The following is a 27,946-nucleotide window of genomic DNA, read 5'->3' as shown; positions in this document are numbered from 1 at the left end:
GAGCGCAGTAATTTCAGTTCCCTGTTCGAAGACTGCAGACTCAGAGAGAGATTGTGCGCTTGAGACAGTGTCCTTCTGAGTGGGCACAACCTACAGATGTGAGACCCGGAACCCAGAATCCAGCAGGACCCGGGTCATGTGGAGTGCAGGTAAGAGCGACAGAAGACTGTCTGATGCTCTTTTTCAGCAGTTTCAGCAACACACTGTAACTGGCTGGAAGAAATATCGTCTGTTCGGAACAAAAAGAGGGTATGGCCTGACTCTCCTGTGGCTTCATCACGTGAATGAATTCATTACTTAATTCATTAAAGGGATGGTTCTGTTTGTCGGCATGAAGAAAACGCTTTCAGCAACCAATTATATTTTTTTCACAAATGATCAGTCCTTTCTCTAAAAATGCCCCTGAAGATTATTATACACTGACTCCTCAGTGCAGAAAGAGGAAATACATTTTAAATGTTGAGTGCATTATTATAAAAAACAATCAGGTGAGCGTTTGATTAAATAATTAGCATAATTATTTAACTGAAAAAAGTGAGTGTATTTTTTTAAAAGGCTAACTTTTTTTAAGTTGCAAAATCCTTCAAAAAGAGAATGCATTTTTCAAGACATCCATGCATGTAAAAAAAATTCATGATCAGATAGTTCCTCCAAAATTAAAATCTGGGCATCATTTTTATATGCATGGCTTGGTGGTGTTTATCTTTTAGCCAGCAGCCATATCACACTGCAACTCACAACTGGCAACCCACTGAAGCTCAGCAGGTGTGAGCCTGGCTATTACCTGGATGGGAGACCTCCTGGGAAAAACTAAGGTTGCTGCTGGAAGAGGTGTAAGTGAGGCCAGCAGGGGGCGCTCACCCTGCGGTCCGTGTGGGTCCTAATGCCCCAGTATAGTGATGGGGACACTATGCTGTAAATAAGCGCCGTCCTTCAGATGAGACGTAAAACTGAGGTCCTGACTCTCTATGGTCATTAAAAATCCCAGGGCGTTTCTCGAAAAGAGTAGGGGTGTAACCCTGGCGTCCTGGCCAAATTTCCCATTGGCCCTTACCAATCATGGCCTCCTAATAATCCCCATCTATCAATTGGCTACATTACTCTGTTCTCCTCCCCCCCCCTCCCACTCTGAGGGCAGGCGGAGCGACGTGCCGGTTGGCGTATCTCTCGGTTGCAGTTAATGGCAACGTCAGCTCAAAGATTTGGTTCAAACCACCAAATGGAGACTGGTGTGCCAACAAGCGGACCCCGCTGATGTGGGATTAATGCTAGGAAAGAGAGAGAGGTGGTGTTTATCTTTTCAGTTGCACACTGCCATTCAGCATCTTGTAAAGCACAGTAGGTATTTTGCTAAATTTTGAAAATAGTTTTAAAGGCATAGTCAAGCTTGTAATGTACAGTATGTGTGCCACATGTGTCAGCCATGGTGGCCATGTGGCAGTGTTTCATTCTTAGCAAACAACCCCATTAATTACAAAATCACCTATCATAAAAGACCATTTGGCAAATATCTAAGCCTAAAAATGCATTATTATTTCTTCCCTTCATTTGAAAATAACAAATTTCAGTAATGAGATGAATATGAGTCTATCTGTGATCATAAAGTTTACTAGAACTATCTCTTATTTGCTGCTGTGGAAAAGTCCTAAAAGAATTGCATACCTTTTCACTTCACTGAGTGTTTTCATTCCTGTTGCTGAACACACGGCTATGGTGAGCTCTCAGGGAAATCTCATCCTGAGGCTGGATTGTGGTACAGTGGCCTGCTTGCTGTTTGTGTGGACACCAGACCAAAGGGGCATTAGACCCAGGATCTGCTGCACACACTGTATGCTGTACAGTGATGCAGTGGCCTGAGTCCAGTAGTCTGGAGGGAGGGGTGGTTGTGCAAGACGTGTAACAGGTCTCAGTGCAAGAGGCCATTGCTTGTGTTGGCGGAGAAGGCTGGGTGCTCTTGGGCACCTGACAGACAGCTGATTGCACCTGGAGGCTGAGTGCACACCATAAACATTTCCTTCTAGGAGACTCAGGTGTAATATTTTTGTGTCTTTACATTTCTTCTCCTCTTGCAAAAACTTGCTCAAATAGACGCTTCCCCCTTTTTGCCGGCAGCCATATCACCCTGCAACTCAGTTCGTTGGATGTACAGTACCTAGATAGGAGACTCTTGGGTAAACCTAAGGTAGCTGCTGGAAGAGGTGTTAGTGGGGTCAGCAGGGGGGGACTCACTTCGTGGTCTCTGTGGGTCCTAATGCCCCAGTATAGCGACAAGGACACTGTACTGTAAAAAGGCACCGTCCTTCTGATGAGACGTAAAACCGAAGTCCTGACTCTCTGTGCTCATTAAAAATCTCAGGGCGACTCTAGAAAAGAATAGGGGTGTTACCCCTGCGTCATGGCCTCCTAATAATGCCCATCTCTGAACTGGCTTCATCACTCTACTCTCCTCCCCACTGAGAGCTGGTGTGTGGGGAGCGGACTGACGCATCATCCAGGTGGGGCTGCACACCGGTGGTAGTGGAGGGGATCCCTATTACCTGTAAAGCGCTTTAAGTGGAGTGACCAGAAAAGCATTATATAAGAGCAAGGAATTTGTTTTTTTTGTTATTTATTTTTTTGCAAAATGAATTGTTGAACTCATCAGTGTTGGTCAACAGTGTACAGTGGTCTCTCCAGTTTGAAACACTATTCAGCCTCAATGATACGGCTGAGATTTGTGTGGAGTGTGATGTGAGCGACAGTTCTGTGTCAGAACCTGCTCTTTGTTATAACTAGCATTTCAGTGCACAATGTCTCAAAGTGACAAGGGAGAGTTGGCATTGAACAGATGCCAGCTTAAGTATCTATTCTCATCTCTGATCTGTCTATAGGACAGTGCAGGTGACTTTTCATGGAGAGCATTAGTGTTCTCTTGAGAAGGTTCTGCAGGCTGGTTAACCTCTGCCAATGCCAGCTCTGTCAACAGACAGAACCCGTCAGGCAGGCAGTTTAGCAATTACCCCTCGCCTTCAGGTGATGACATACGCTTTGTTTTCACTGCCTTAGTGCCTGCTCTCCTGCTGTAGGAGATCACTTGCCTTGAAGAAACGAGATTAAACCTCTTGTCATTACATTTCGCTGTGCCGGAGTCTGTCTTACTCACTCTTCCATCCACTAATTAGATTGGTTGGTCATTCATTTATTTTATGTCTAATTGCTTGTCAGGAATGCCAATGACTTTGTACTGGAAGGCAGAATTAATACATGCTCACATCTTTTTATAAACATGACACTGGTATTGTATTGTGACTCTGTCACTCTTATTCCGTGTCTGGTTCAGAGACTCTCTCTGCTGCCAGGGACATATTTAGAGCTCATGCCTCATGATGTCTCTGACAGGTGTGAGGTGTGATTATGTGTTGCAGTCATGGGCATCACTCAGATAGAGACTCTTCGCAGTCACAGTCTGTGGTCGTCCTTCAAGTATCTGTAGAAGAGAAATGGGTCTTCTAACTGAGAGGCTCCTGTGAGATTTCTGATGGTACCTACAGTACCAGTGTACAGAAAGACTCTTATGTAAGAATGCTGTTCATTGTCTTCAGTTCAGCATTTAATACAATCATCCCCCAGAAGCTGACAGAAAAAATGAGCTTGCTGAACCCCAGCACCTCCCTCTGTAACTGGATTCTGGACTTTCTGACTGAGAGACCTCAGACAGTCCGGATTGGTAATAACCTGTAATCTCCAGCACCACCACAATGAGCACCAGAACCCCCCAGGGCTGTGTGCTCAGCCCACTGCTGTCCACATTGATGACTCCTGACTGTACTGCCAAGCACAGTTCAAACTGCATGATCAAGTTTGCTGATGACACGACAGTGGTGGGCCTCATTAGCAACAACCATGAGTCACCATACTGTGAGGAGGTGGAGCAACTAGTGGACTGGTGCACAAACAGCAACCTCTCTCTGAATGTAAAAAAAACAAATGAGATAATCATTGACATCAGGAGAGCCTACGCTGATCACTCCCCACTGTACATCAACGGCTCCCCTGTGGAGACAGTTAGAAGCACCAAGTTTCTTGGTGTACACATTACAGATGCCCTAACGTGGTCCCTCAACACCACCTCCCTAGCCAAGAAAGCACAGCAGCATCTCTATTTCCTGGGGCAACTGAGGAGGGCGAACCTTACCCAGCTCATTCTTACCACTCTCTACAGAAGCACCATAGAGAGCACCTTGACCAGCTGTGTCACTGTCTGGTTTGGGAACTGCAACGCTTCGGACCGCAAGACCCTGAATTGTGGAAACAGCTGAAAAGATCATTGGAGTCTCCCTCCCTTCCATTTCTGTCACCTGTTACAAACACTGCTTACACAGGGCCTCCAGTATAGTTGATGACCCCTCCCACCCCTCCCATAAACTCTTTGCCCTCCTACCCTCTGGGAAAAGATATCACAGTGTATGGGCCAGCTCCCCCAGACTCTGTTACAGCTTCTTCCTGCAGGCTGTCAGGCTCCTCAGCACCCTGAAATCTACTGGCACCCACCCCAATTCCAGAAACAGGGTTTAAACTTCCCCGGTGTCTTGTGTAGATTGTATTATGTATTTGCACTATCTGCACTGTGTGTATCCTATCTACAGCGTCTATGTCAGTGTCCTGTCTGTCCGGCCTGTATTTGTACCGTGGACAAGGAGGAACGACATTTCGTTCCACTGTATACTTGTATCTGGCTGGAATGACAAATAAATGTAAACTACAGAGTAAACTCCCCCTGAAAGACCTGCAACATGTTTCACTACCTGCTTTTTCTTCATCAGGAAATAATAAATGAGAGGTAGTGAAACGTGTCCTACAACTTTCAGGGGCCACTGTAACAATCACTAAAGGCAGTTTAAATGGTTCTTTTCTCATATTTGAAGGCAGGGAATTTTGTTTTGCATTTTTTCCTCACAAAATCTCAGTAAACCAAGATTTTGAAGGACAAAACACTTGACAAACAGGGCCCTCAGAGAGTGTCTGTCACTGCAGTGCGCCAACGATGTGGAGATCTCGTTCTGACCTGGCCAGAGAGGTTCTGAGAGGGGCGCTATATTTTGTTTGAAATTTGTGTTTTACAGTTAAAGATTTCTGAACTTGTGCAACTTATGTGAAGATAACTAGATTCCTATCCATTACAATAAATTTAAAAATGACAGAATTTACTGTAAATGGTATTGTATTTCCAATTTAACCTCAAATATGGCCTGAGAGACCTCTCTCATATCTGTAATTTCACTTCCTATATTTTCTGATCACAACTGGAAATATTTTAAAATATATTTTCTGATTGTTTAACAGGAGTTTTTAGAAATATTTAAAATGTCACAGTAGCAATATTTTTACCTATTTTCCCTCAAGTAAACACATCAATAACAGTTCTACAATGGGAGGTGATTGCACTTTTCTTACTTCATGTGGGATTTATTAGCAAACATGAATAAGAATAATAATAATAATTTCTTACCCTTATATAGCTCTTTTCTGGACACTCCACTCAAAGCGCTTTACAGGTAATGGGGATCCCCTCCACCACCACAAGTGTGCAGCTCCACCTGGATGATGCGACGGCAGCCATAGTGCACCAGTACACTCACCCCACATCAGCTCTCAGTGGGGAGGAGAACAGAGTGATGAAGCCAGTTCATAGAGGGGGATTATTAGGAGGCCATGATTGGTAAAGGCCAGGGGGAAATTTGGCCAGGATGTAAGGGTAACACCCTACTCTTTTCAAGAAATGCCCTGGGATTATTAATGAGCACAGAGGGTCAGGACCTTGGTTTTATGTCTCATCTGAGGGATTGTGCCTTTTTTACAGTATAGTGTCCCCGTCACTATACTGGGGCATTAGGACCCAGACATAACGCAGGGTGAGCACCTCCTACTGGCCCCTCTAATACTTCTTCCAGCAGCCACCTCAGCTTTCCCAGGAGGTCTCCCATCCAGGTACTGGCCAGGCTGACACCTGCTGAGCTCCAGTGGGCTGCCAGTTTTGAGTAGCAGGGTGATATGGCTACTGGCATACATTATGTTAAGGCTTTAGTTAAATGTTGTCAGTGTCTCTCTACATTTATTTCAACAGGTTTCCAAGAAGACAGCAGCAGCTCCTCTGAGAATGAAGAGGAAATTCAGGTAGATTATCAAATACGATGGGTACAAATTGCTAAATCTGTCAGCAAGCCTGTCGTACTGTTACGAAATTCTCTGTACAAATGGTTCTGCATTAAATTCTCATATGGAAAGTTGTGGGAATCCTAAGTAACCTGTGTGCATAGTTTGTTAAATGGTTTCTGGGAAGAACATGGAGAGATGCATAACATGTAGGCTGAGGTCAATAGTGGAGTACCATAGGGGTCTATTTTAGGTCCACTGTCCTTTCTGATTTATAATACTGAAAATGATACCAGAAAAGTATAAGTATTCATAATAATAATAATATTGTAAGAAACATGTGATTAATATTATTTTGTATGTTTTCATACTACATATCCTATAAATAAAATGCTGTTTATTTCACAAAATGATCCTAGATTATATACAGTAGAGGGTATTTCATCAATTAATAAGCAATACTACAGTAGCTGGACTTGAACGCTTTAACTAAAATCAAGCCCCAAGCAACTAATGGAAAGTGTTGAAAATCGTGTGAGACAGGAGAGGATTGAGACTGACTCCCAGATTTCTGACTATGACTGACACCTCAATGGGGAAAACGCGTCAGCAGAAATACAGCTGTAGCACTCCGGGGGACTTGAGAATGATTCAGTGCTTTAGCAAGCCTGTGCTTGCAATTTCGGTTGCCATGCTACAATCCTACCCAAAAAATTCAAATATTGCTTCTCTGGGATCCAGTCAAAAAGAAGAATTAAGCATAATACACAGCCGTAAAGGAATGTGATATACTGATGGACTAAAGGAAAGGGATCATTTTAGTCTAGGACAAAAGAGACTATTAAATGGATTAAACACACTGCAAGTGTTCAAACGGCTGACAGTTGTTAACAAAATAAACCCAGTGGGCTGGTTTACTAGTGAAACAGGAACTTACGGACACAGGTGGAAGTCTACATGATGCACAAGACTGGAAACTGGATCTTTACCGTAGTGGGTAAGCTGACTCCCGGGATACAGGAATATACAAAACTAAACTTCTTTCACTGCAGCTGTTGAAGAGACAGCTTATATTGCTCTCACACTCCAAATTCCACCTGGAGAGATTATTACCCAGCAGCTGCTGCAGCAAGACAGCTAGAGAGCACAGGTTTTCTACAGTTTATAGACATTTCTTACTTACCTTATCTGTCCTCCATCGCACAGCCTCTGGTCAGTCATGCATTTATGCCACGTTCTGCAGTTCAATTTAACACTCTAACTTGTGCACCACTCATCTCGGCACAGGGACATGGGAGTTTCTAACAGGCTACCAGGCCACACTGTGTCACTGAAACTGATACCATGGGACCCTTGTGACATCTTTGGAAGGTTTCAGTTTGACCAACCAAATGAGCAAGATGAGCTGAAAGTCCTTTTCTTGATCACAGCCTTTCTTCTGTTCTCAAGCATGACCATAACAGTGACTTTATCTGTGTGTCTCAGTGTGAGGAGCTGCTGCTGGAGAGGGATGAGGAGGAGCAGAACCTGTCTAAGCTTGAACAAGGTAAGTGACCTTCCCCTGCAGTGCCAGGATTGCAGGGACAGAATAACACCATCCTGTTACAAACTGGGGATGTGGAGGGCAGAATTATAAATCAGGGTGGCACAGTGGTTAGCATTGCTGACTGGCTTTGCTAATGGCTTCAGTAAACTTGGCCCTGGTGTGAGTGTGTGCGTGTCTGTGTTGGTATGGGCCTTGCAATAGACAGGCCTTCCTGTCTGCTTTGCACCTGTCGCTTGCTGGGATGGGGTCTGGCTCCCCCTTTGACTCTGCACCGGATAAGCAGATTAGAAGATAGATGGGTAGAATCATCAATCAAGCACTAGTATCTAATCAACTAGTGCTGTCTAGTATCTAATCAAGTCCTGACAGCTTCTTACTCTGCAAGCAATTAACAATTCTACTCTCTATCATCAGCGAATACCCAGTATAACAAAACACGTTTTCTTTTTTTGTGCAGTGAAGTTACAAAGTAATAACCTGGTGTAAAACTTAAAACAGACACTTTTTTACAATGAAGTAGTTCAGGTGGGGAGCTGCATCAGCACTCGTAGGCTGCAAAGGAACAAGTGATGGGTTTATTCCAGCTGAAAAGAGAAGAGTGTTAGGGAGGTAGGGAAGCACCAAAGGAATGCGGTTGTTAGGCCGGGAGTTCCTGATCTAGTTAATGGTCCGAGGACACTCAAAATGCAATGTTTTTTCATCAACAGAGGATACCCTACCCATGTTATTGACAGGGTCCTCACCTGAGCCAAAAACAGCCCTCGGACCATCAACTCGATCAGGAACGTTAGTGCTTCCCCACCAACCTAACACACTCTCTGTCCCCAGGACCATTAACGACAACTTTCCTATCCTACAGGATGATCCCTCCATTGGGGCTCTCTTTCCTGACCACCCTATCATCTCATATCGCTGACCACCTAATCAGCAGAACCTTCTTGTTCACAGCTCCCTTGACCGCCCTCAACAAACATCCACACCAGGCACCTTCCCCTGCAACAGAGCTCACTGTATCACCTGCAAGTACACATCCACCACCACACTCATTCAAGGCCCCTCAGGACAATTCCGGATCACCCAGATGGCATCTTGTACCTCCAGCAACCTTATTCACTGTATCTCTCGCAGTAAATGCCCAGCCATCTACATTGGAGAAACAGGAAGGAGACTCGGAGACCGCTTCAGAGAACACGTCAGGGCTGTGAAGATTAAAGATTTCTCCAAGCTCATAGTTTCTCATTTCACCTCTGACGGCCACGACCACTCTAATCTCTCTGTCTCTGTTCTCATAGAAGGGTTTCTTAACTCCTCTAGCAGAAAGACAACAGAAACGAAAATTATCCTGAAACTTGGTTCACACCTTCCCCCTTCTCTCAACGACAGACTTGTTTTCTTCTAGTTCTCTCTGTTCATTTGTAGGTTTCGTTTCCCACCTCCCCTCACCTCTGTTGACCCCGCACCACTTGATTGGCCACTCTGCCTGTCCCCTGCTCCCGCCTCCTCCTCTCTCCTGGCTTGTGTTTTCCCAGGCTATATTACACCAGAAGAAGGCTCCACAGCCGAAATGTGTTTCCTTTCTTCTCTTTTCAGCATGGAATAAACCTATTACTTATTTACAAAAACACATGAACACAGAACACAAACACACAATGCCTATGGCCATTCTACAGTATGTATCAGATCCCCACTTTCACAGACATCAAAGAACTCTAACTTAAAGGGTGTGGCCCAGGCGGGCCACAGTGACTGACACAGCAGTTAGGGAATTTTTTTTACTTCTTTTAGAAGTAAAAATGCCACAATCATTGTCGTCCAATGAGGATTTATCTTTTGAGAGGAGTAAATGAGAACAGAATGAAAGCTCATGGAAAGTTCTCATGCATGTAGGAATTCAGATGTGTGTGTCTGGATTTGCAGTGTCCTTGCAGCTGCTGCAGGAGATCGGTGCCCTGGAGGTGCAGTTTGAGATTGAACGCTCCTGCAGAGTAACTGCTGAGGACTTTGCTGCTAAGGTAGGTCCTTGTTCTCAGGACAGACACTTGTCTTTACCAGAAATCAACAGGAATGAGGGTAAGTACCTCTGTCTTTCTCTCTTTGCTTTCCCGGGATGTCCTCCTGCAGCCTTCTCAATCTGTATTGGTTTAAGAACTACAACTGCTGTAAGCAACGTGTCTCAAAATCCATGTCTTTGAAATTGATTGCAAGGATTATTACACCTGAAGGTGAATGACACTGTTTTTAAGACCTTTATTTCACAATTCACTCGATTAACAACTGATTAGCTAATTGAGACAACTGCCCTAAATGGGTCTGATGAAATGGTCACATGAAGGTTGTACAGACTCAGGATTTTATATCAGAATCTCTATATACCTGATTGATGCTTCAGCTAAATCAAAAGTAACCAAAAGACCAGTCTTAGCCTTAACCCTTCTTAAACCAAGACACACACGAGCTGTGCCACTTACTATAACATCATTCTTGACCACCTGAGTCTTCTCACCTTCTCAGGTGACCACCTGAGTTCTTGACCACGTGCCTATTGGAAACTTTAACAAACACAGATACATTTCCCAGGCATGAAAACACCCCTGCAAGCAAAGGAATCAGCCACTTAAAGGTTTAAATTAGAGGTCCATGCCATCACATCGGTCCATTCAAGGGTCAATTTAATATTACTGACATGGCACATGCAACTGTGCACCTGTCAAGCATCTTCAACCACAGTCCTTCTGAATGTCCCAGCCCTCGGAGGGGAAGAGCTCCACTGCGCCAAACACCTGAGTCTCCCACCACTGGAGTGGTCAATTCTATCGGTCCCTAAGAGGATTATGTCACGCATTACACTAACACAACAAGATTGGGGTTCATTTGGATCTCCTAAATTCGACTGATGTAATCCCGATAGTGACAGATCTTTAGTTAATAGGGGTCCAGGTTCTGGTGTTAGCATCTCTGTCAGAATAGGTTATCTAGTAGCTTGTGATACACAGTAGGATGTTTTCACATCCCAGTATTAATTATGCAATCACTGTTCCCACACACTCAGTTCTGCAGTTTCCTCTAAGACAAAAGCAGGCCTCTGCAATATCAGTAATGCTTTTAATGCCCAGATGTTAAATGCTCATCTGCCCATGGGTCTGCCTTTCTATTGATGTGCTGCCTTCTCCTTGCAGCAGAAAGATGTCACTCTTTTAGATGGAGAACTATGGCACAAACTCCTGCTCTCCCAGAAGCACAGAACTCACTCTTCCTCACAAGCACCGCAGTGAATCCAAGGATGGAAAAACACACAGATAGTTGGACTGCTTTAGGGCTTTAGGATTAAAGTACTATCATATAGTGTGATTCTCTGTCTCTACTCTTTGTCTCTATAGGGCACATCACAAACAACAATGAGTCGGTAAACAGGAATGAAGTAGCTGAATTAGTGGAACGGTGTGGTGTAGCCTAAACAAACTGGAAATAAATGTCAATAAAACAAAAGAACATGTGGTGGACTTTAGGCGAGGCAAGGGAGCAGTCTCACCACTGTAGATCAATGGTCAGGTTGTAAAGGTGGTGGAGAATTGAGGGCTGCTGGGCACAACCACCTCCTGTATTCTAGAATGGGAGGTGAACACATTCATTATGGTCAAGAAAGCTCAACAGAAGCTGTTCTTCCTTAGCCAGTTAAAGGGGTTTGCAGTGTCACAGGAAGCAATGACCCTCTTTTACAGATCTGTCACTGAGAGTGTCTTGACCTTCTCCATCACTGTGTGGTTTGGCAACACTCTATCCCAGGACAAGAAGCAGCTAGAGAGACCAAAATTATAGGAGGCTCCCTTCTCTCTGTGGACTCACGCTACCTCTCTACACTGAAACACAAATCTCTGAAGATCCCACCCTGCCCAGCCTCTGTTTACTCTCCTGTCCTCTGGTACGAGGCTCAGGTCAATTAAGATAAGGACTACTAGGTAGTCCAGATAGCAGTATTTGACTAGAGGCTATGAGATGCATGATCTCAATAGTTTAACTGAAATTTTTGCACTGCTCATTGTTATTCTGTCTGGTCTCACTGGTATTGATCTAATTACTGATGTGTGTTTGGACGGGATATGGAGATGTGTTGGGTGGGTGCTCTTTATTATTGGCTCTGTTTTGTATATTTCTACTGATGTCCTTTAATCGTATGAGCTCACCAAACCAAATTCCATGCAACTGGTTGTGATGGCAACGAAGTCTTGAAGTTGAACTTAGATTATGCAATGAAGGCAGATAGTTTGATTTGTCTTCTGGGGTGCCAGGAGTCTAATTGAAGAAAGCTGCCTGACGGCTGCGTGGTGATACAGTACTAATCTCAGTGCATGGGGAGCGCAGTTACAGGTGCAGGTCTATTAGTGAAAGCAACGTGCTGCGCTGCTGCAGCAATGTCACGCTGACAGGCTGGTGTCTCCATTGCAGCACAACCGTACAGCAGAGTCTCTGGCTATTGTTGGGCTGATTTGATTATGTAACATTAACATTAGTGTTCTAACAGAATCCAAGAATGCTGGGAATCCTAAAAATCAAATGAAAGAACAGCCTGGTGTTGTAACAGAAAGAATAAGGTTCTGGATCCCGAGATGAAGTTAAACAGATGAGTTTATTGCATGCAAGGAACAATAAAGCCGATGTCTTGTTTCCCGCAAGAAACAACAAAACCGAAATATTGTTCAAAGTGCTGGTACAAACTTTAGGTTTATATATCCTTTCCTTTCCGCTTCTGACATCACTCGTTATTATTGTAAGGGGGGGAGGTCACGTGTTTGGCCAGTTTACAGCTTTTTGGCCAAAAGGTCAGGGATTAAGTCCCCAGGTGGTTCCCTAGCTCTCCTAGCTCACATCTGGAATCCTTATCAGTTCTCCCTTTCCTGTCATAAACTCCTGTTGCTTAGAAGTCTAATCTTCAAGCAGAACTGACTCAAGTTAGCCCTTTTCACATCTTGTGTCTTACTTCATTGGTCAGGGGCTGGACTCATTTCCCTCCTCACCTGCTCTCGGATCACGCTAAAGCACTCCAAAACAGATGGCTCGGTGTCTTTGTTCAATAGGTGGCCAGGTTCAGGTGTTTGACTACTCTCCTACAGTAAAAGACTGGGGCCTCTGCAGTAGCAGAATTCTACACTGTCCAGGAGTCAAAGAGGTGACATCACTTCTGGGACTCACTCACTGCAATGAGTCTTGTTATATATAGACTGCATATGCTTCAAGACTTCTGCATTTTCTACCACTGCTGTTGTTCTAAACACACAGAAGGAGACAGTTACTCATAAACCTAAGGCTCTCAGTGATCATACATTTAAATTCTAGCTTTCATAGTTAACATTGCACGTCACAGGGTCAATATTAAGAATTCCTTTCCATCCCATCCCAAGACAACTGGAAGTAATTCTTAAAGGTGAAAGGTCAAGTTTGTAATGTCAGTGCTAGTAAGATACTTTCTCCCTCCCTGCTGTGCCAGATTTCGAAGGAGAACAAGATCCTGAAGAGGCAGAGCCAGGCACTGCTGCCTCTCATTCCCGAGATCCCCGAGGATCTGGAGAGCGTGGCCCTCTCCCCGGACCCCGACCCCGATCCCGACCCTGCCACAGAGTCCCTGCTGCACTGCCAGGCTCAGATCAGAGGTAGGGTCCCCAGCACTCTCCTGAGGCTGCCTGACTGCACTGAGAGGCTGGAGAGCTGGGGCCTCCCAGTCTCACAGCACCAGAGACTGGACCAGACGAAAAGGTGCTTCTGCGTCTGAGTGTGAGAATCCTCAGGTCAGGCAGCTAAAGAGACAGAAGAGGGGTTATGGGCTTGTTAGGCACTTACTAGTTTGAGTTCAAGAAGTAATGTGCCGTGACTCCAGTGATAATGGTGATTCTTGTTAGCGGTGATAGGAATGGTGGAGTCTCAGTGTTGCAGCTGGTGACAGTAATTACCTTCTGTCTCTCTCCCGATGCAGAGCTGCAGGGCTCTCTGGACAGTCTGCTGGGAGACAAGAAGCACCTGTCTGCCCAGGTGGAGGCACTGCAGAGGGAGCAGGCCAGGCTCAGGGAGCAGGTATCCGCTGCAGGAATCTGCCTGTGCATCTGAAATGAGCTTTTCACTGAGACAAGCATGTGGACACGTCTGTCCCAGGGAGTCAGCGTCTCAGTGCTCTGATGGCTGCTGCAGCACTGAGAGCCGACATTTCTGACAGATGTGCCAAGCCAGGTTCACACGTAGTCTACTTGTATTATCCTGGGGACTCGGGGCTAGTGTGGGTTCAGTATTTTAGGAGTCTTCCTGGACAAAGTTTTTTTTTTCTTACATTATTATATGGAGGTTGACTTTCATGTCCACACACAGCTATGCTGTTGTCCTGTGCACGGAGCTAGAAGTTCCACATTCATGGACGCTATAAATCCTTATAACCTGCAATCTCAAAAGAAGTTTAGTACCACATAATGTTCTTTTGTCATCTATGAAAGTGCAATAAACAAATTGATCGGGAAGGAAGTCAGAACTCTTGTATGTTACCGCATGGAGCCCCAGGCCCTTGATGTGGCATGTTAGGAGCTGGGAGTACAAGTGTGTCATCAGATCTGGGTGTCGGCTCTCCTCCACAGCTGGCAGCAGAGCGAGAGGAGAAGGAGAGCCTTCTGAAGAGACTGAACAAGCAGAGCAAGACCCTGCACAGGCTGAGCCGAGGTGAGGAACCGTAGAGAGAGAGGCACGCCAACAGCCACGCGGAGAGAGCAGACTCACTCCAGGAACCACCAGGGAGCTTTCCCAATGACACAGAAACTCCAGGACACCCTACACACTCCAAAGGCCCCGGACACTGAAGCTTTCTGGACAAACCGTGAGAGTAGTACACTGAGAGAGGGTTCTGTCTCCTCCAAGGTTGCTGCAAAACTTTTCCTGACTGAACACTAGTGTTGGTCTCTGCACAATGCAAGGACACTAATTCCACCTGTTGCATGATGAGCACAGCATGTCACACATGTGGGGTAGAGAGGTGAGTTGTTGGAATAGACAGTGAATCGGCATGGCTCCATCTCTGAAGAGCAGATGCAACTCAGACTCCTTCACCTCCAGGCAACAGTATGAGGGACTGAGTGTGCTTTTAGCACATGAGACAAAGGTAGAAGCAAAATGGAGTGAGGGGGAGAAAGGTAAATCTCTTTCTCTGGACTCACCTTCGTACTTTTGCAATCTTCTCCTTTTCATTCCTGAGATGGTGTCCTGTTTTCCTACGTTAGCCAAAATGTAGCTGATCAAGGTGGTCTGACAATTCGCTGTAGCCTCAGCCCAGCCATCTGTCTGCTGCACATGTGCACTCATGTTGTGCTGCAATACCCGGAGGCCACACTTCACTGTGATCTACAGTGCTGTTCTGCACAGTACCCTCACCCAGTCTAAGGTGCAGCTTTACCAGAGGCTGCAGTTCCTGACAGGTTAGAGGTCTCTACCTGAGCTGGCTAACAAAATAGGGAATGCACTTTCACATTTTTGCATTACTTTTGGCAGTAGTTAATTTCAATTAAACACATTAACCACAGTTATGTATGTGTGTGTCCACAGTGTCCCAGCTGGTGTCCCAGGAGCACAGTGAGCTGTCCCAGAGGCTGGAGGTGGAACAGGACCTCAGACAACATGCAGAGGTCTTTGCTCACCAGGTACCCCTCTGCGCCAGACCTCTGGTGATCCATTTAAAGAAAGCTGCACCACTCATGATCATGACGAAAGCATTACAATGAAAAATATACAACAGAGCTCTGCTGTATTAGACTTGTCCATTTCTCAGGTAAAACGTCTCTGGATTAGAAGTCATCGTGCTGCATAAATATCAGCCAGGCACTGAATGATGCCAAGGGGTCAGCTTCGAGGTGCAGCTTGTGTCCTTTCTGGGTCGGGCATTGTATTGCACTGAAGTTGTCAAGGCAAAGAGTGTCTGTGCATGCTGCAAAGTTGTTAATTATACCAAACATAAACCATCTGCTCTGGTCAGACGATGTCATACTTTAAAACTTTACTCAACCAGGCTTCACACACAGGTCTCTTGTTCCATCAGTGACCAACCAGTTCATACTTGGGACGCTGGAGAGCTGCAGGGGCTCAGGAAGTGGGAGCACAATTCGTGAGTGAGAAACAAAAGAAGGAGGATGAAAGAAAGATTTTTCTATTAGCAAAGACCTCTGAGCAGAACTCCAGGGCTGGACAGAGAGACAGTGATCAGGAAGACCTGAGGAGCTCTGGTGGTTAGCATGGAGGCAACACCACAAGAGCAGCGTGAAGCTGCAGTTATCCTGAGTGCAGAGAGAGGCATGTTTAGCCCTCTGCTAATTGCCTTAATATATCAATGAATGTGAAACCCCAGGAAGATGCAGAATAACCTGTTTCTCTGTGTTGTGTCAATAGCCAGCCCCAAGGCCAGGAGAGAAGACTTCTCCATTGAGGCGTCCAGCTTGTCCTTTGTGAACGCGGGGCTTATTCACAGGCCCGGTGCAGTAATTAGCAATGTTGTGCAAATACAATCCCACAATGGAGAAGAAAAGGGGTGAAAGGACAGGCTGCCTTTAAACAGCCGGCAGTTTTGACAGCTGGCGTGTGAAGAATGGCAACTGCCCATTACGCAGACACACAATGTCCTTTTGAGACCTGTCCCGGGTCCCCCCGTTAATTAGGTACCTCCACAAGGGCCGTTTTCAAGGGGCTGCCCCTGCACTGCGGCGGCGCCACACACCCCGCCCGGCAGTGCGCTATTGAGCGCCGGCCCCAGAGGACACGGGCATTGTCTGCGCTGACGGGCGGCTTTGTGGTCCGCCTGCGGGCTGCGTGTATTCAGCGCGTCGCTCGACGACAGACAGCCTCACAATGGCCACTTCTTGTCGTGAAAAGGGGGGTCCCGGAGTTCACGCGGAGCTGAGTCAACCCTGAAGGGCTGGAAAGCACCGCTGTCAGAACAGGGATTATTTATTTTGCCATTTGTGTGCTTGTCTCCGAGGCCCGTTCAGTTTTGTTCCCGTTGCCGGTTGACGGCGGCGAGCCAAGCTTTAAAACCGCGTGCGGTGGAAAATAATGGATTCGGACAATGGCCAGAAATGGGCTGCATGTCTTTCTGCTACTGGATAAAAATTGGCTACCCAGCTGGGTTTAAATGTTGGTGGAGACGCTGAGTTGTACTGGGGCATCGGTTTAATATATAACGTCAATATGTGTTTATCAGCTGCCTAAGACAGCCAAAATGCCATATTATTGAAGTTGATACCCCAGCTTCTTTCAGGAAAATGCTGAATGAGATCCAGCTATGAACTATCAAATAGGCTACATCAACCATAAAGCCTTAAAAAGTAATCTAAAAATAACCCTTCTTAGGTTCTGATGTTAATGTCTGAATCATTATTGGTTTAATTCCCCATCTGGATGGGGTATACCATCCATAGATCTTCTGAGAATTTCTGCAGACTTTCCAGTTTATCCATTTAGAATACAGAATGTGTTCTCATGGAGAAATGTGCACATATGCTCCAAAAGAATCTGAATGTGTTGTTGTTTTTAAATAACATTATTATTTTCTACGTTCCAAAATAATGGAACCAGGAGGTTTCAATTCAAAAAGGAGCCTTCTTCCTCATCCAAGAGCTCATGAAAAAAAATTTGATGAGGTAGTAATCAGTGTAAACAGTGACAAAAAATGTCCTTACAGCACAGCTTAGAGATTTGGAATTGGAGGACAGACAACTGGCTCTTGTGTGATCTCCGTCATTTCCAGCTTCTCTGAGCAATACTCACGAATAACCCTCCGACGAGATGTAGAGATGGGGCTTTAAAAGCAGACACGTGTCTGGGAATGGGTTCACAAGTAAGCAACCTAGTGAAGGGTGATGAATGCCTCGGAGTCTTCATTACGAGGATCGACACGGCAGAACAGCCCTCCTGAAATCACATCCTGTTTGACGATCCAGACCGGCTCCCTAGCCCCTGTCCATAAACGCCACAGCACTCACGAGAAAAGGAACTGTGGCCTTCAGAAAGTCAGTCATTTTCTCCACAGACTCACTGTCTCTTCCACGGTATGAGGAAGGTGACAGTGCGAAGAGAGAAGAGATTAAAATAAAACTTCGTGGCACTGTAATTCATACACATATAGTCTATGCAAGGCGGCCGTCATTCTGTCATATCCAGTTTGTCGGAGGGGCTAGTTGAGGTTATTAATATGCTTTAGGTCTGCTACTGCAGCTCTAACCCCAGCAGTTTTCATGAGCGAGAGCTTCTCTGTGGACACTTCCCCTTGCAGTCAGACTGAAACACTCAGCTCTGGAAGTGAAAGCCGCACATCTTGATCAGGGACCCCCCACTTCCTCTGGCTTTTTCCCCTTTTCTTCCTTCTGTTTCTAACTTGCAGAAATCGTGTTTATTCACACATTTTGCATGCAGACCCGGTAGCCCAGTTCAAGCTGTCCCCTCAGTGCTGAGCTGTCTTTCCAGCGTCTGCAGAGCACAGGGTCTCGAATGCAAACCTGGAGGGCCCAGTTTCTTTTCTGGCTTTTCTTAAATCAATCAATCGATCGATCAATCACTTAATCAATCCATCAATAGATTAATTGTATGAACTGAGACATAAACATGTAAGACCGTTCATTCCTTCATGGCTTTTCATTAACAGGAACAAAATGATCGAGGCACAAAGGACACCCAGAGGAAAGTAAAGGTGTAGGACAGGGCAATGAGACGAAGTGGGAGGGCATGCAGGACACAGGAAAAGATCAAGGGTGTGGTCACTTCCAAAGATTTCACATGATCTGCTCTGCCCCAGATGCTGGTGAAAAACAAGGAGGCGTCGCGGCAAAGCCTGCTCCTGCTGCAGAGTCCTGAGCCCGCGCCACAGCTGCTGCAGGTCCTGGACCAGCTGGCCCAGATCACCGCTATCCTGGAGGAGCTCCGACTGCAGCACTGCAGCAAGGTGGGGCTCCTCGCTCACCACTGCTTCACACTGCTCCCCGATTCAACACAACTTCAACAACGCTTTCATCGTTGGCTCTGTGGCTCAGCATCTGCACCTGTGGCTGGAAGGTTGCCGGTTCGTATCCCGGGCCGGCAGAGGAATCCTACTCCGCTGGGCCCCTGAGCAAGGCCCTTCACCCCAACTGCTCCAGGGGCGCTGTACAATGGCTGACCCTGCGCTCTGACCCCAAGCTTCTCTCCCTGTCTGTGTCTGTGTGTCTCATGGAGAGCAAGCTGGGGTATGTGAAAAGACAAATTCCTAATATATGAAATTGTATATGGCCAATAAAGTGATCTTATCTTAATGCAGTCAAAAAAGACAGCAGCATGGATCCCTGTGATGAAACCGCACCTGCTGGGACAATGTTGGTGGATTATTGCTGGCACAGGGTGACGCGCACGGGGAATTATTGTGTGTGTGTGTGTTTCTGCAGGTGACGGGGACACAGGTTGCACTGGAGGAGAGCCCCCTGCTCAACGAGCTGCAGGGCGTGAAGGCGCAGCTGGAGGTGTGTGAGGAGGAGAAGAGGAACATGGAGAGCCAAGTGCACGAAGCTCAGCGCACTGTGGCGGAGCTCCGAGAGGCGGGTACGTGCCGCAGGGCTGGTGTAGTGTATTCTCAGTCAGTGTTATCGCAGGTGGTTCTCTGTCAGCCTCGTCCCCATGGAAAAGCTGAGTAAAACACAAGCAGGAGGCATCTTTATTACAGCATGTGGTGGACAGATACAGTAAAGTACTAAGAGCTCTAACGAGTCAGATTAAGAGGTCATCCAAGTGTCTCAACAAGCGAAGGTAGTGAACTGGAGTACGGGCTCAGCTCTTCAGTCCACGCATTGCCAGTCTGAGCCCGGGCTGTCTGGCTAGTTGACTGTGAGCAGGATTCTCCAGGAAACCAGCGGAGAGCCACAGCGCTCGTGTGGGACAGAGCTGGTTTGGATCTCTTTGGATCTCTTGCTCTTGCCATGCTGCTGTGACTCCTGGGGACCCCTGGGAGTGTGCATGCGTTGAGAGGCATGCCTACGTGCTGGGATAGCTCTCCTTACACACTCTTCTCTGATGCTGGTGCGTCCAAGTACTGAGTGCTCAGGTCCTTATTCTCCCCATGTGGTGCAGGGATTTGAGGAACATTAAATGATTATCAATTGCTGATTCTAAACTGAGTTAACTAATCAATTCAAGGACCTCATCCAGCCATGTCTTGAAGGAAACCTGGGTGTCAGACACGACAAGCATCATTCCATTCCATCGCCAAAGAGCAAAAAACAAGGTGCTAAATACAGTACATGAAACAAAATGTTGCACAGTTGCTGGTGCTTGATGGGTTTTGCCTGTGTCTTCTGGTTTTTGTATGTCTCCTAATGTCATTTCATATCACCTCTATATTCACTCCCAGTGAACCAGCTCCAGGAAAAGTTGAAACAAGTCGAACCCTCTTCTCCTGAGACTGACCAATTGCAGGAAGAGGCACCACAAGCTCCTGCCCCTCCTCCTCCTCCTCCGCCCCTCCCTCCTCCAGTCCTTACTGCTGTCGTCAGGTGAGACACTGAAAATGACTGTCTGGGTCCCACACATGGGTCTTCCCTACGCTAGAAACACCATGGATTAGAAGGCAGTGGTGTCAGTATAGAAACAAGAGGGTAAGGCGGTGTTGAGGCTTATATAGTGCAAAGGTAAAACTTCTCTTTGACAAAACCCCTGTATCGTTCCTGAGGAAATGGGAAGCAAAGGGGAGGAGTAATAATAAGTATACTGTAAGTAGTTACACAGAAAAAAATATTACTTTTATATAATATATATATATACTAAGCAGGTATGAGCCTGTCCAGCACCTGGAGGGGAGACTCCTGGAAAAGCTAAGGTTGCTGCTGGAAGAAGTGTTAGTGGGGCCAGCAGGGGGCGCTCACCCTGCAGTCTGTGTGAGTCCTAATGCCCCAGTATAGTGATGGGGACACTATACTATAAAAAAGTTCTGTCCTTTGGATGAGACATAAAGCCAATTCCTGACTCTTGGTGGTCATTAAAAATCCCAGGGCGTTTCTAGAAAATTTCCCATTGGCCCTTACCAATCATGGCCTCCTGATAACCCCCTCTATGAACTGGCTTCATCACTCTGTTCTCCTCCCCACTGAGAGCTGGTGTGTGGTGAGCGTACTGGCGCACTATGGCTGCCGTCGCATCATCCAGGTGGGGCTGCACACTGGTGGTGGTGGAGGGGATCCCCATTACCTGTAAAGAGCTTTGAGTGGAGCGTCCAGAAAAGCGCTATAGAAGTATAAGGGTTCTTACATTACTTTCTATAGAAAAAAACAACTGTTTTACTGGCAAAATTATGACTGGAGTCTTTCTGAATGCAGTCTGCAAATGGTGCTTAATCAATAGTGTATCAGTAAGTAGGAGGGGCAGATTAAGAACGTTTGAACAGTTATTAACAAGAGGAGCCTTTCGGCCCAACTCGCCCATCCAAGACTCTCAGCAGATCCAAGACTCTCAACCAGCTGTTTCGTGAAAGAAGCCAGTGCATTGAATCCAACATCACTGGCTGGCCTATTCCACACTCCCACAACACTTAATGAAGTGACCCCTGTTCTTCATTTTAAATGCGCGTAAACAAACAACAGTCCTCAACTAATGAGAATATGCTGTGGTTCTGTGCACTGAACCAATACACCACAACTGGACAGTGTCTCCACCCCTGCTCTCTGATTTTATTTTCAGCCTTTCTTATGGTATTACTAAAACCCTGTCAGTCTGCGCCATCGGACTCTGATCAATATAAGGAACTGATAGCTTGCAGGCTGGTATTCTGTGTGTTTTTCAACCATAACGACCTCAGGATGTACTGAGCGATTACACTCCTCACTCATGGGTTCTGGTTTGCTGGAAGTCCTTCAGCAAGGTGTCACCTGCCAGGCAAGAGGGCTTTCCACAGCTCTGCATCTCAGCTGCAGGGGCGCCCCAGTGGCTGTCTGTTTTAAATTCACTCTTCATGGCTGCCTTCCTGTGCTTTTTCAGCATTGTGTCTCATTTTACCCATGTGCTTTTGATTTCATGGTTTCTTTAACTGCAAAGCATTTTGAGGTGTCTTGACTGAAAAGTCTCCAAAAATGCTATGATGTCTTTCTCTATGCAGTCCACTGGAGGCCTTGAGGAACAGGAGGAGGAATCAACAGCACAATCCACCATCAAACAGTGAGACTTTCTCCATCACTGCTATACTGCCTGATGCCTCTCTGTCGGAGTGCTGAAAGGGCTCTGTCTGTCTGTGTGATGATGCACGAGTCACGTCTTTACTCATGAAGCTGCTTCCCTCTGCAAGCGAGTCTCTCCTTGTCCGTGCTGGGGTTGCTCTGTTAAGGCGCATGTCCGTGTGTGTGTGTGTGTTTCCCCCAGCTCAGCAGCCTCTACTGGATGTGAAGGCCCGGGCAGTCAATGAGATGATGGAGCGCATCAAGAATGGGATCGTGCTGAGATCCATGCCAAAGTCACACCAGGTACAAGCCTGTGCTTCGCCAACCTTTCCAGCTCTTCTTGGACAATATGTTTTGTAGGTTATCCCGGGAAGGGTGAAGCTCTAGAATTTAAACACTGAAAGCTTGCTGCACTCTCTAGACCTTTTGAACAGCTATTAACAATCTGACGATGTGCAGTATCCCTAACCTCAGCCTCTGTCCTGCTGTTCCAGGTCGCGGGAGAGGAGGACAGTGCCTGGAAGGTCAGCACCCCTGATTGACATCATGGCTCCAGTGTTCAGTCTAGCACATGTCACTCAGGTCCCCCTGTGCAGCTCACATGGATCTGTGTATCTTTCCTGAGAGGCAGAGTCTCATCACATCATGAAACTGCTTTTAGTCTTTATCTCAGATTGAGCTCTTCATAACCATCTGTTTAATTGGACTCATTATACTTGAGCCAAAAGCAGCTAAAGACCTTTGATAAAGGATTACCCTTTAATAAGGTTTAATAATGATGCTTTAACTGTTGTTGGCTCAAGGGCACCTCTGAACCTGCTGGAGTGAGTCCCTCTGGGGCAGGAGCTGTGCTCCTCTGTATGGCAGGCTTACTCTACATTCTCAGAACAGATTTATGATGTTTTCAGGGGCGTTTTGTTGCATGGAATTCTTCTAATCAAATCTAATATGTATGGTGGAATTAGAGCCAATTCATTTGTAATGTGGGGGAAGAGAATCTTGCAAGGGTTTAAGTGTTTGATTTGGCTATTTCCTTTGTTTGCTGGTCACACAAGAATCAAAACCAGCTCCCAGTAAGGTACAGTAGGTAGGGAAAAGAAAATCTCCATTACCCACTTGCCATGAGTTTTATTAATTTAGCTGATGTTTTAACTGAAGCAGCACGCTGTTGCACACATTACACAGATAGCTATTTCACTGGAACAATTCAGGTGAAGTACCTCATTAAAGAGAAAAAGAGGAATTTCACCTAGGATTTGAACCCTAAACCACCCACCTACTCTATGAATGCAGCCTCCTAGCCACTGCTCTGCACTGCTGTCTGGAAACGATGTGGTCACGACAGGTTCTGCAGTCTGTTTATGTGGTACAATTTCTTCCCACAGGTGAGGATGAAGTTAAACTCTGTTAAAACAGTCTTTTTATTTCAGGATCAGATGAGTGAAAAACGAAAGAGTGTGGTGAATGAATTGCAAGGGATTTTGGTAAGAAAGTCGGTCTTCCATGTGCTCACATGCCCTGCTTCAAAACTGGGATTCATTTCTGTGCTTTTCTTAGATAAAAAAAAAATGAAACATGTCCCACGATGTGGCAGCTTAAAGGTTGTGCTCTGGTCCCATCCGCTCCCCGAGGATCAGCACGTTCTGGAGTGGTCAATCCCAGTTGGGTTGGGAAGCCACTGTGTTAAGTTTGAATGTGAATTTCTGTGAATGTACTATACAGTAGTGCACTCTTTGCCTTCAGCTGACAAAGAGCATTCTCTAAGCAATCAATACTCCTGTGTCTGTTTCAAAACAGCTGAAGCTTTGCATGCATTAAGTATCCATTATTTAGACTTCTTACATTATTAATTTGGTTGTGGCTTTTATCTAAAGAAACAACTATTTCCAGGTTTTCTCATGCACATTGCACAGCTGGCTAGCATAATCAGGGTAAAGTTCTTCATACCTGGGGATGAGAAGCCCCATGATGCTCCAGTTAGGGGCTCAGATCCCTTCCACCACCTGAAGCTGCCGCCTGATGGCAGAGGTAATGTCCTTGGTAGGTTAGACTGTTTTATGTGACATCTTTAATCTTGGCCATTCGAGAAAAAAACAAAAGGGAAATTAAACCTGGGGTTTTTATTGTCTGCATGGTGCATTTTCCATAAATATACTTCCATAAACTAACAGTTCCCACTAATCTGGCCTAAAGTAGAGATAGCAGGTTATCAAGGTTTGTTCTTCTATTGCAAACTGCTCTGGATGGTGAAATATGTGTGAATGCAGCAAGATAGACAGGTCCATTGCACAATCCAACAACTGAGTATTAGACTGAAATACCTAGTTGGCAGGGATATTTACTGCAGCTTGTTCCACACTCCCACACTCTTTGGGTAAAGAAGAGCCTCCTGTTCTCAGATTTCAATGTACTTCCATGTAGTTTCCACCTGTCTCCTCTGCTTTATATGTCACTGTTGACTGGGTTGATGTTGTCAATGAATTTGAAGCTTCTGAACACTGGAAACGGGTCCCGTCTGCTCAAGACCAAAGAAACTCAGCTTCCAGCCTGTCAGAATAGTGTCTGTCGGTGCTGTCAGTCTGGGGCTGATCGCACGGGCTGCTTGCCTGGTAGCTGGGTGTCTCTGCGATGGCTGCCCCTGTCTTGCCTGAGGGAGTGTGCTCTCCACAGGGCTCCATCCAGCGGTCCAAGCTGAAGAGGATATCCCGGCGTGCACGCAGCCGGAAGGTAGGGGAACAGGAGCTGCTGGCCGTGCTGCAGAGGAGGAGGAGGGTGATGGGAGAAGAGCCGGACTTCGCCCCCCAGCCCAGACAACAGGGTAAGGCTCTTGCATGGAGCTCGTGGGCAGGATCATTAAAACAAGTTGTTTGGCACTAGAACAGAGATATCAGCAATACTGCATTTGTGTTCAGAGTAATAAGGTGTGCAGACTACAGAACTAGGCCTGTGTTTCCTGTGTGTGAAAAGCCTGGTGAGAAGCCTCTGTCAGGTTCTCAATAGCTCATTAGGTTTTTAGCAGCTGATGGATCCAGCTGTTTCTGGAAAGAAGGCAGGGACTGGACTTCAACAGTGTGGCTGGGTTGCTTGTTCCAGACTCCCACACATGTTGTCAACTTGAATAAATGAATCACTGATGAATAAACTGCAGCAGCAGGACTCCGGAGGGACAGGTAATGTTAGAGTGCAAGTGTTTCTTCTCGCTGGTACAGCACTGCCGCTCGCCTGTCACAGGGGGAGAATGTTCTGGTGCCCTGCTTGACCTCTCTCTCTCCTCCAGACCTGCGTCCAGACCTGAGCCCAGCAGACAGCACCCTGCCCCCCGCCAGTGAGAACTCCAGTAACCCCGTCCAGCGCCGTCGGAAAACCAACAAAGAGGACAGGGCATCCCGAATCCGTGCATCCGGGTCTGTCTGGATGGAAAGCTGGGTGAAGCACTGAAGATAGGGGGTCGACAAAGACCTGCGGTGGGGAGTGACTGCAGCAACATGTGGACAACTGACCTGATGCCATCTCCACTGATAGATCAATTGATCAACTGTTGCTTTTCTTTTCCAAAACACAGACGTCTTCAACTCAGGATGTTGATCCCAATGTCAAATTGAAATCTGAAAGCAGCCTGGGTCTGTGTAAAGTCAGCTGAGGTGGGCTGTCTGGTGTCTGATTCTTCTCCACGCCTGGCACCTATCCCTGACACCCCAACCCCAGGTCCTGCTTAAAACACACATTTTATTCCCTTTGGGATTTGTTGGTTAACTAAGGCACAAATTCAGTTTTGGATCCAATATGATAACTAATGGATCAAACAAGCAAGTTGCTCTGCTTAAAAGTAGCTTCTAATTAACAGACAGGAGCATCTCCCCCAAGTGACCTGATTATTCCTGTGAGATTCCAGGGCACAGTGGCAATGCTGAGTGATTCAGTGGGTCTCAACCCTGGGAGAACCCTGTCTCTTCTGTTTTTTGCCCCAGCCAAGTTATTAATCACAGTCTAATTGAGTTCAGTTTGCACTTTGGGTATATTTGCGAATTTGCTTTCAGCAATAATGTTGTAACCAACTGGACCTGTAGCAGGGAACAATGCTCACTGTGGGCATGTCTGACACAGAGTCACTCCCGCTGTGGGTGTGTCTGATACAGAGTCACTCCCACTGTGGGTGTATCTGACACAGAGTCTCTCCCACTGTGGGTGTGTCTGATACAGAGTCACTCCCACTGTGGGTGTATCTGACACAGAGTCTCTCCCACTGTGGGTGTGTCTGATACAGAGTCACTCCCACTGTGGGTGTGTCTGATACAGAGTCACTCCCACTGTGGGTGTGTCTGACACAGAGTCACTCCCACTGTGGGTGTGTCTGACACAGAGTCACTCCCTCTGTGGGTGTGTCTGATACAGAGTCACTCCCACTGTGGGTGTATCTGACACAGAGTCTCTCCCACTGTGGGTGTGTCTGATACAGAGTCACTCCCACTGTGGGTGTATCTGACACAGAGTCTCTCCCGCTGTGGGTGTGTCTGATACAGAGTCACTCCCACTGTGGGTGTGTCTGATACAGAGTCTCTCCCGCTGTGGGTGTGTCTGATACAGAGTCTCTCCCACTGTGGGTGTGTCTGATACAGAGTCTCTCCCGCTGTGGGTGTATCTGATACAGAGTCTCTCCCGCTGTGGGTGTGTCTGATACAGAGTCACTCCCACTGTGGGTGTGTCTGATACAGAGTCTCTCCCACTGTGGGTGTATCTGACACAGAGTCTCTCCCACTGTGGGTGTGTCTGATACAGAGTCTCTCCCGCTGTGGGTATGTCTGATACAGAGTCACTCCCACTGTGGGTGTATCTGACACAGAGTCTCTCCCACTGTGGGTGTGTCTGATACAGAGTCACTCCCACTGTGGGTGTATCTGACACAGAGTCTCTCCCACTGTGGGTGTGTCTGATACAGAGTCACTCCCACTGTGGATGTGTATGAAACAGAGTCTCTCCCACTGTGGGCGTGTTTGATACAGAGTCACTCCCACTACAGGCGTGTCTGATTACAAGATTCAAGTTCAAGTTTATCAAGTAGAGGTAGAGGTAGAGGTAGATTTTCAATGTGTGTTTGGGTTTTTGGTAAGAAAGAAAGAAAGAAGGCACTGTGAGGTTCAGATCATAGGTGAGAGGTGAGGTGAGAGTGAGAGAGGCTGGGAGTTTAACAGTTTGATAGTGCGGGGGTAAAAACTGTCTCTGAGTCTGGTAGTCCGGGCCCGAATGCTCCGGTACCGTTTTCCAGATGGTAGTAGATCATAAAGTCTGTAGCTGGGGTGTGTGGGGTCTTTGATGATGCTTAGAGCTTTCCTCAAGCACCGTCTGTCATAAATGTCCTGTATAGATGGGAGGGCAACCCCAGTGATGGACTGGGCAGTTTTCACCACCCACTGTAGGGCTTTGCGGTCAGCAGCACTGCAGTTGCCATACTACACTGTGATGCAGCCTGTCAGTGTGCCTGTCAGATCACTCCCACTGTGGATGTATTTGATACAATTCAATTTAATTCCAATTAGTACAAGTAGCTGAGGAGGAGCTGTGAAAATTTCTGTGTGCTGAAGATGTAATGGTATGGTTGAAGTCGGGTGTTTTTGACGCTAAGAACTGACCACAAAAACAAGTTAAATAAAAATATAAGCAAGTGAGCAGACCAAATCACACTGGGGATATAAAACTTAGCTGGAATGAAAACCAGGAGATACAGTGCTCCTGCAGGACTAGGGCTCTTGTTAGGGTATGAGGTGTTGAATTGAAGGAATTAGGAAAAATTATTGAACAGAATAAAATTTGCCAGTAATTTACAGAGGGCATCATATTCATTTTTCCACTTAGCAATATTTTTTCTATCTCTATTTACACCAGAATAAAAGCTAAAGCTGAATCTAACAGTGTGTCCCCCTCTCGTTGGTAATATCTGCCTAGGCTTTCTCAGTCTCTCCTTGTGTGTTAGATCACAGTTCAGTGGCACACAAGTAATTTCTTCAGACCACCAAGGAAACTGTGCCAGGAAAATCAATAAAAACAAGACTGCTAAAAAAACTACTGTATGCGTACTGTATGTATTCAGAAA

The 27,946-nt window shown here is 46.3% G+C and overlaps 1 protein-coding gene across 1 annotated transcript; it reads left to right on the top strand.

Annotated features, from left to right (window-relative positions):
- The first annotated feature begins 100 nt into the window (after positions 1-100).
- Positions 101-27,946, top strand: shtn2 (shootin 2). Its single transcript, XM_088919679.1, has 17 exons — positions 101-149; positions 6,104-6,153; positions 7,618-7,678; positions 9,596-9,690; positions 13,161-13,323; positions 13,644-13,741; positions 14,290-14,371; positions 15,248-15,342; positions 18,483-18,629; positions 19,105-19,258; positions 20,064-20,205; positions 21,801-21,859; positions 22,061-22,161; positions 22,353-22,382; positions 23,289-23,342; positions 24,529-24,676; positions 25,136-27,946. Exons 1-17 carry the CDS (start codon positions 137-139, stop codon positions 25,294-25,296), a joined length of 1,653 nt encoding a protein of 550 aa, XP_088775805.1. The 5' UTR covers positions 101-136; the 3' UTR covers positions 25,297-27,946.

This window comes from Atractosteus spatula, chromosome 1, assembly GCF_055471065.1.
Source record: "Atractosteus spatula isolate fAtrSpa1 chromosome 1, fAtrSpa1.hap1, whole genome shotgun sequence".
Classification (NCBI taxonomy): Eukaryota; Metazoa; Chordata; class Actinopteri; order Semionotiformes; family Lepisosteidae; genus Atractosteus; species Atractosteus spatula.
The sequence above is the reverse complement of the archived record's forward strand: the minus strand, read 5'-3'. Positions and strand labels throughout refer to the sequence as shown.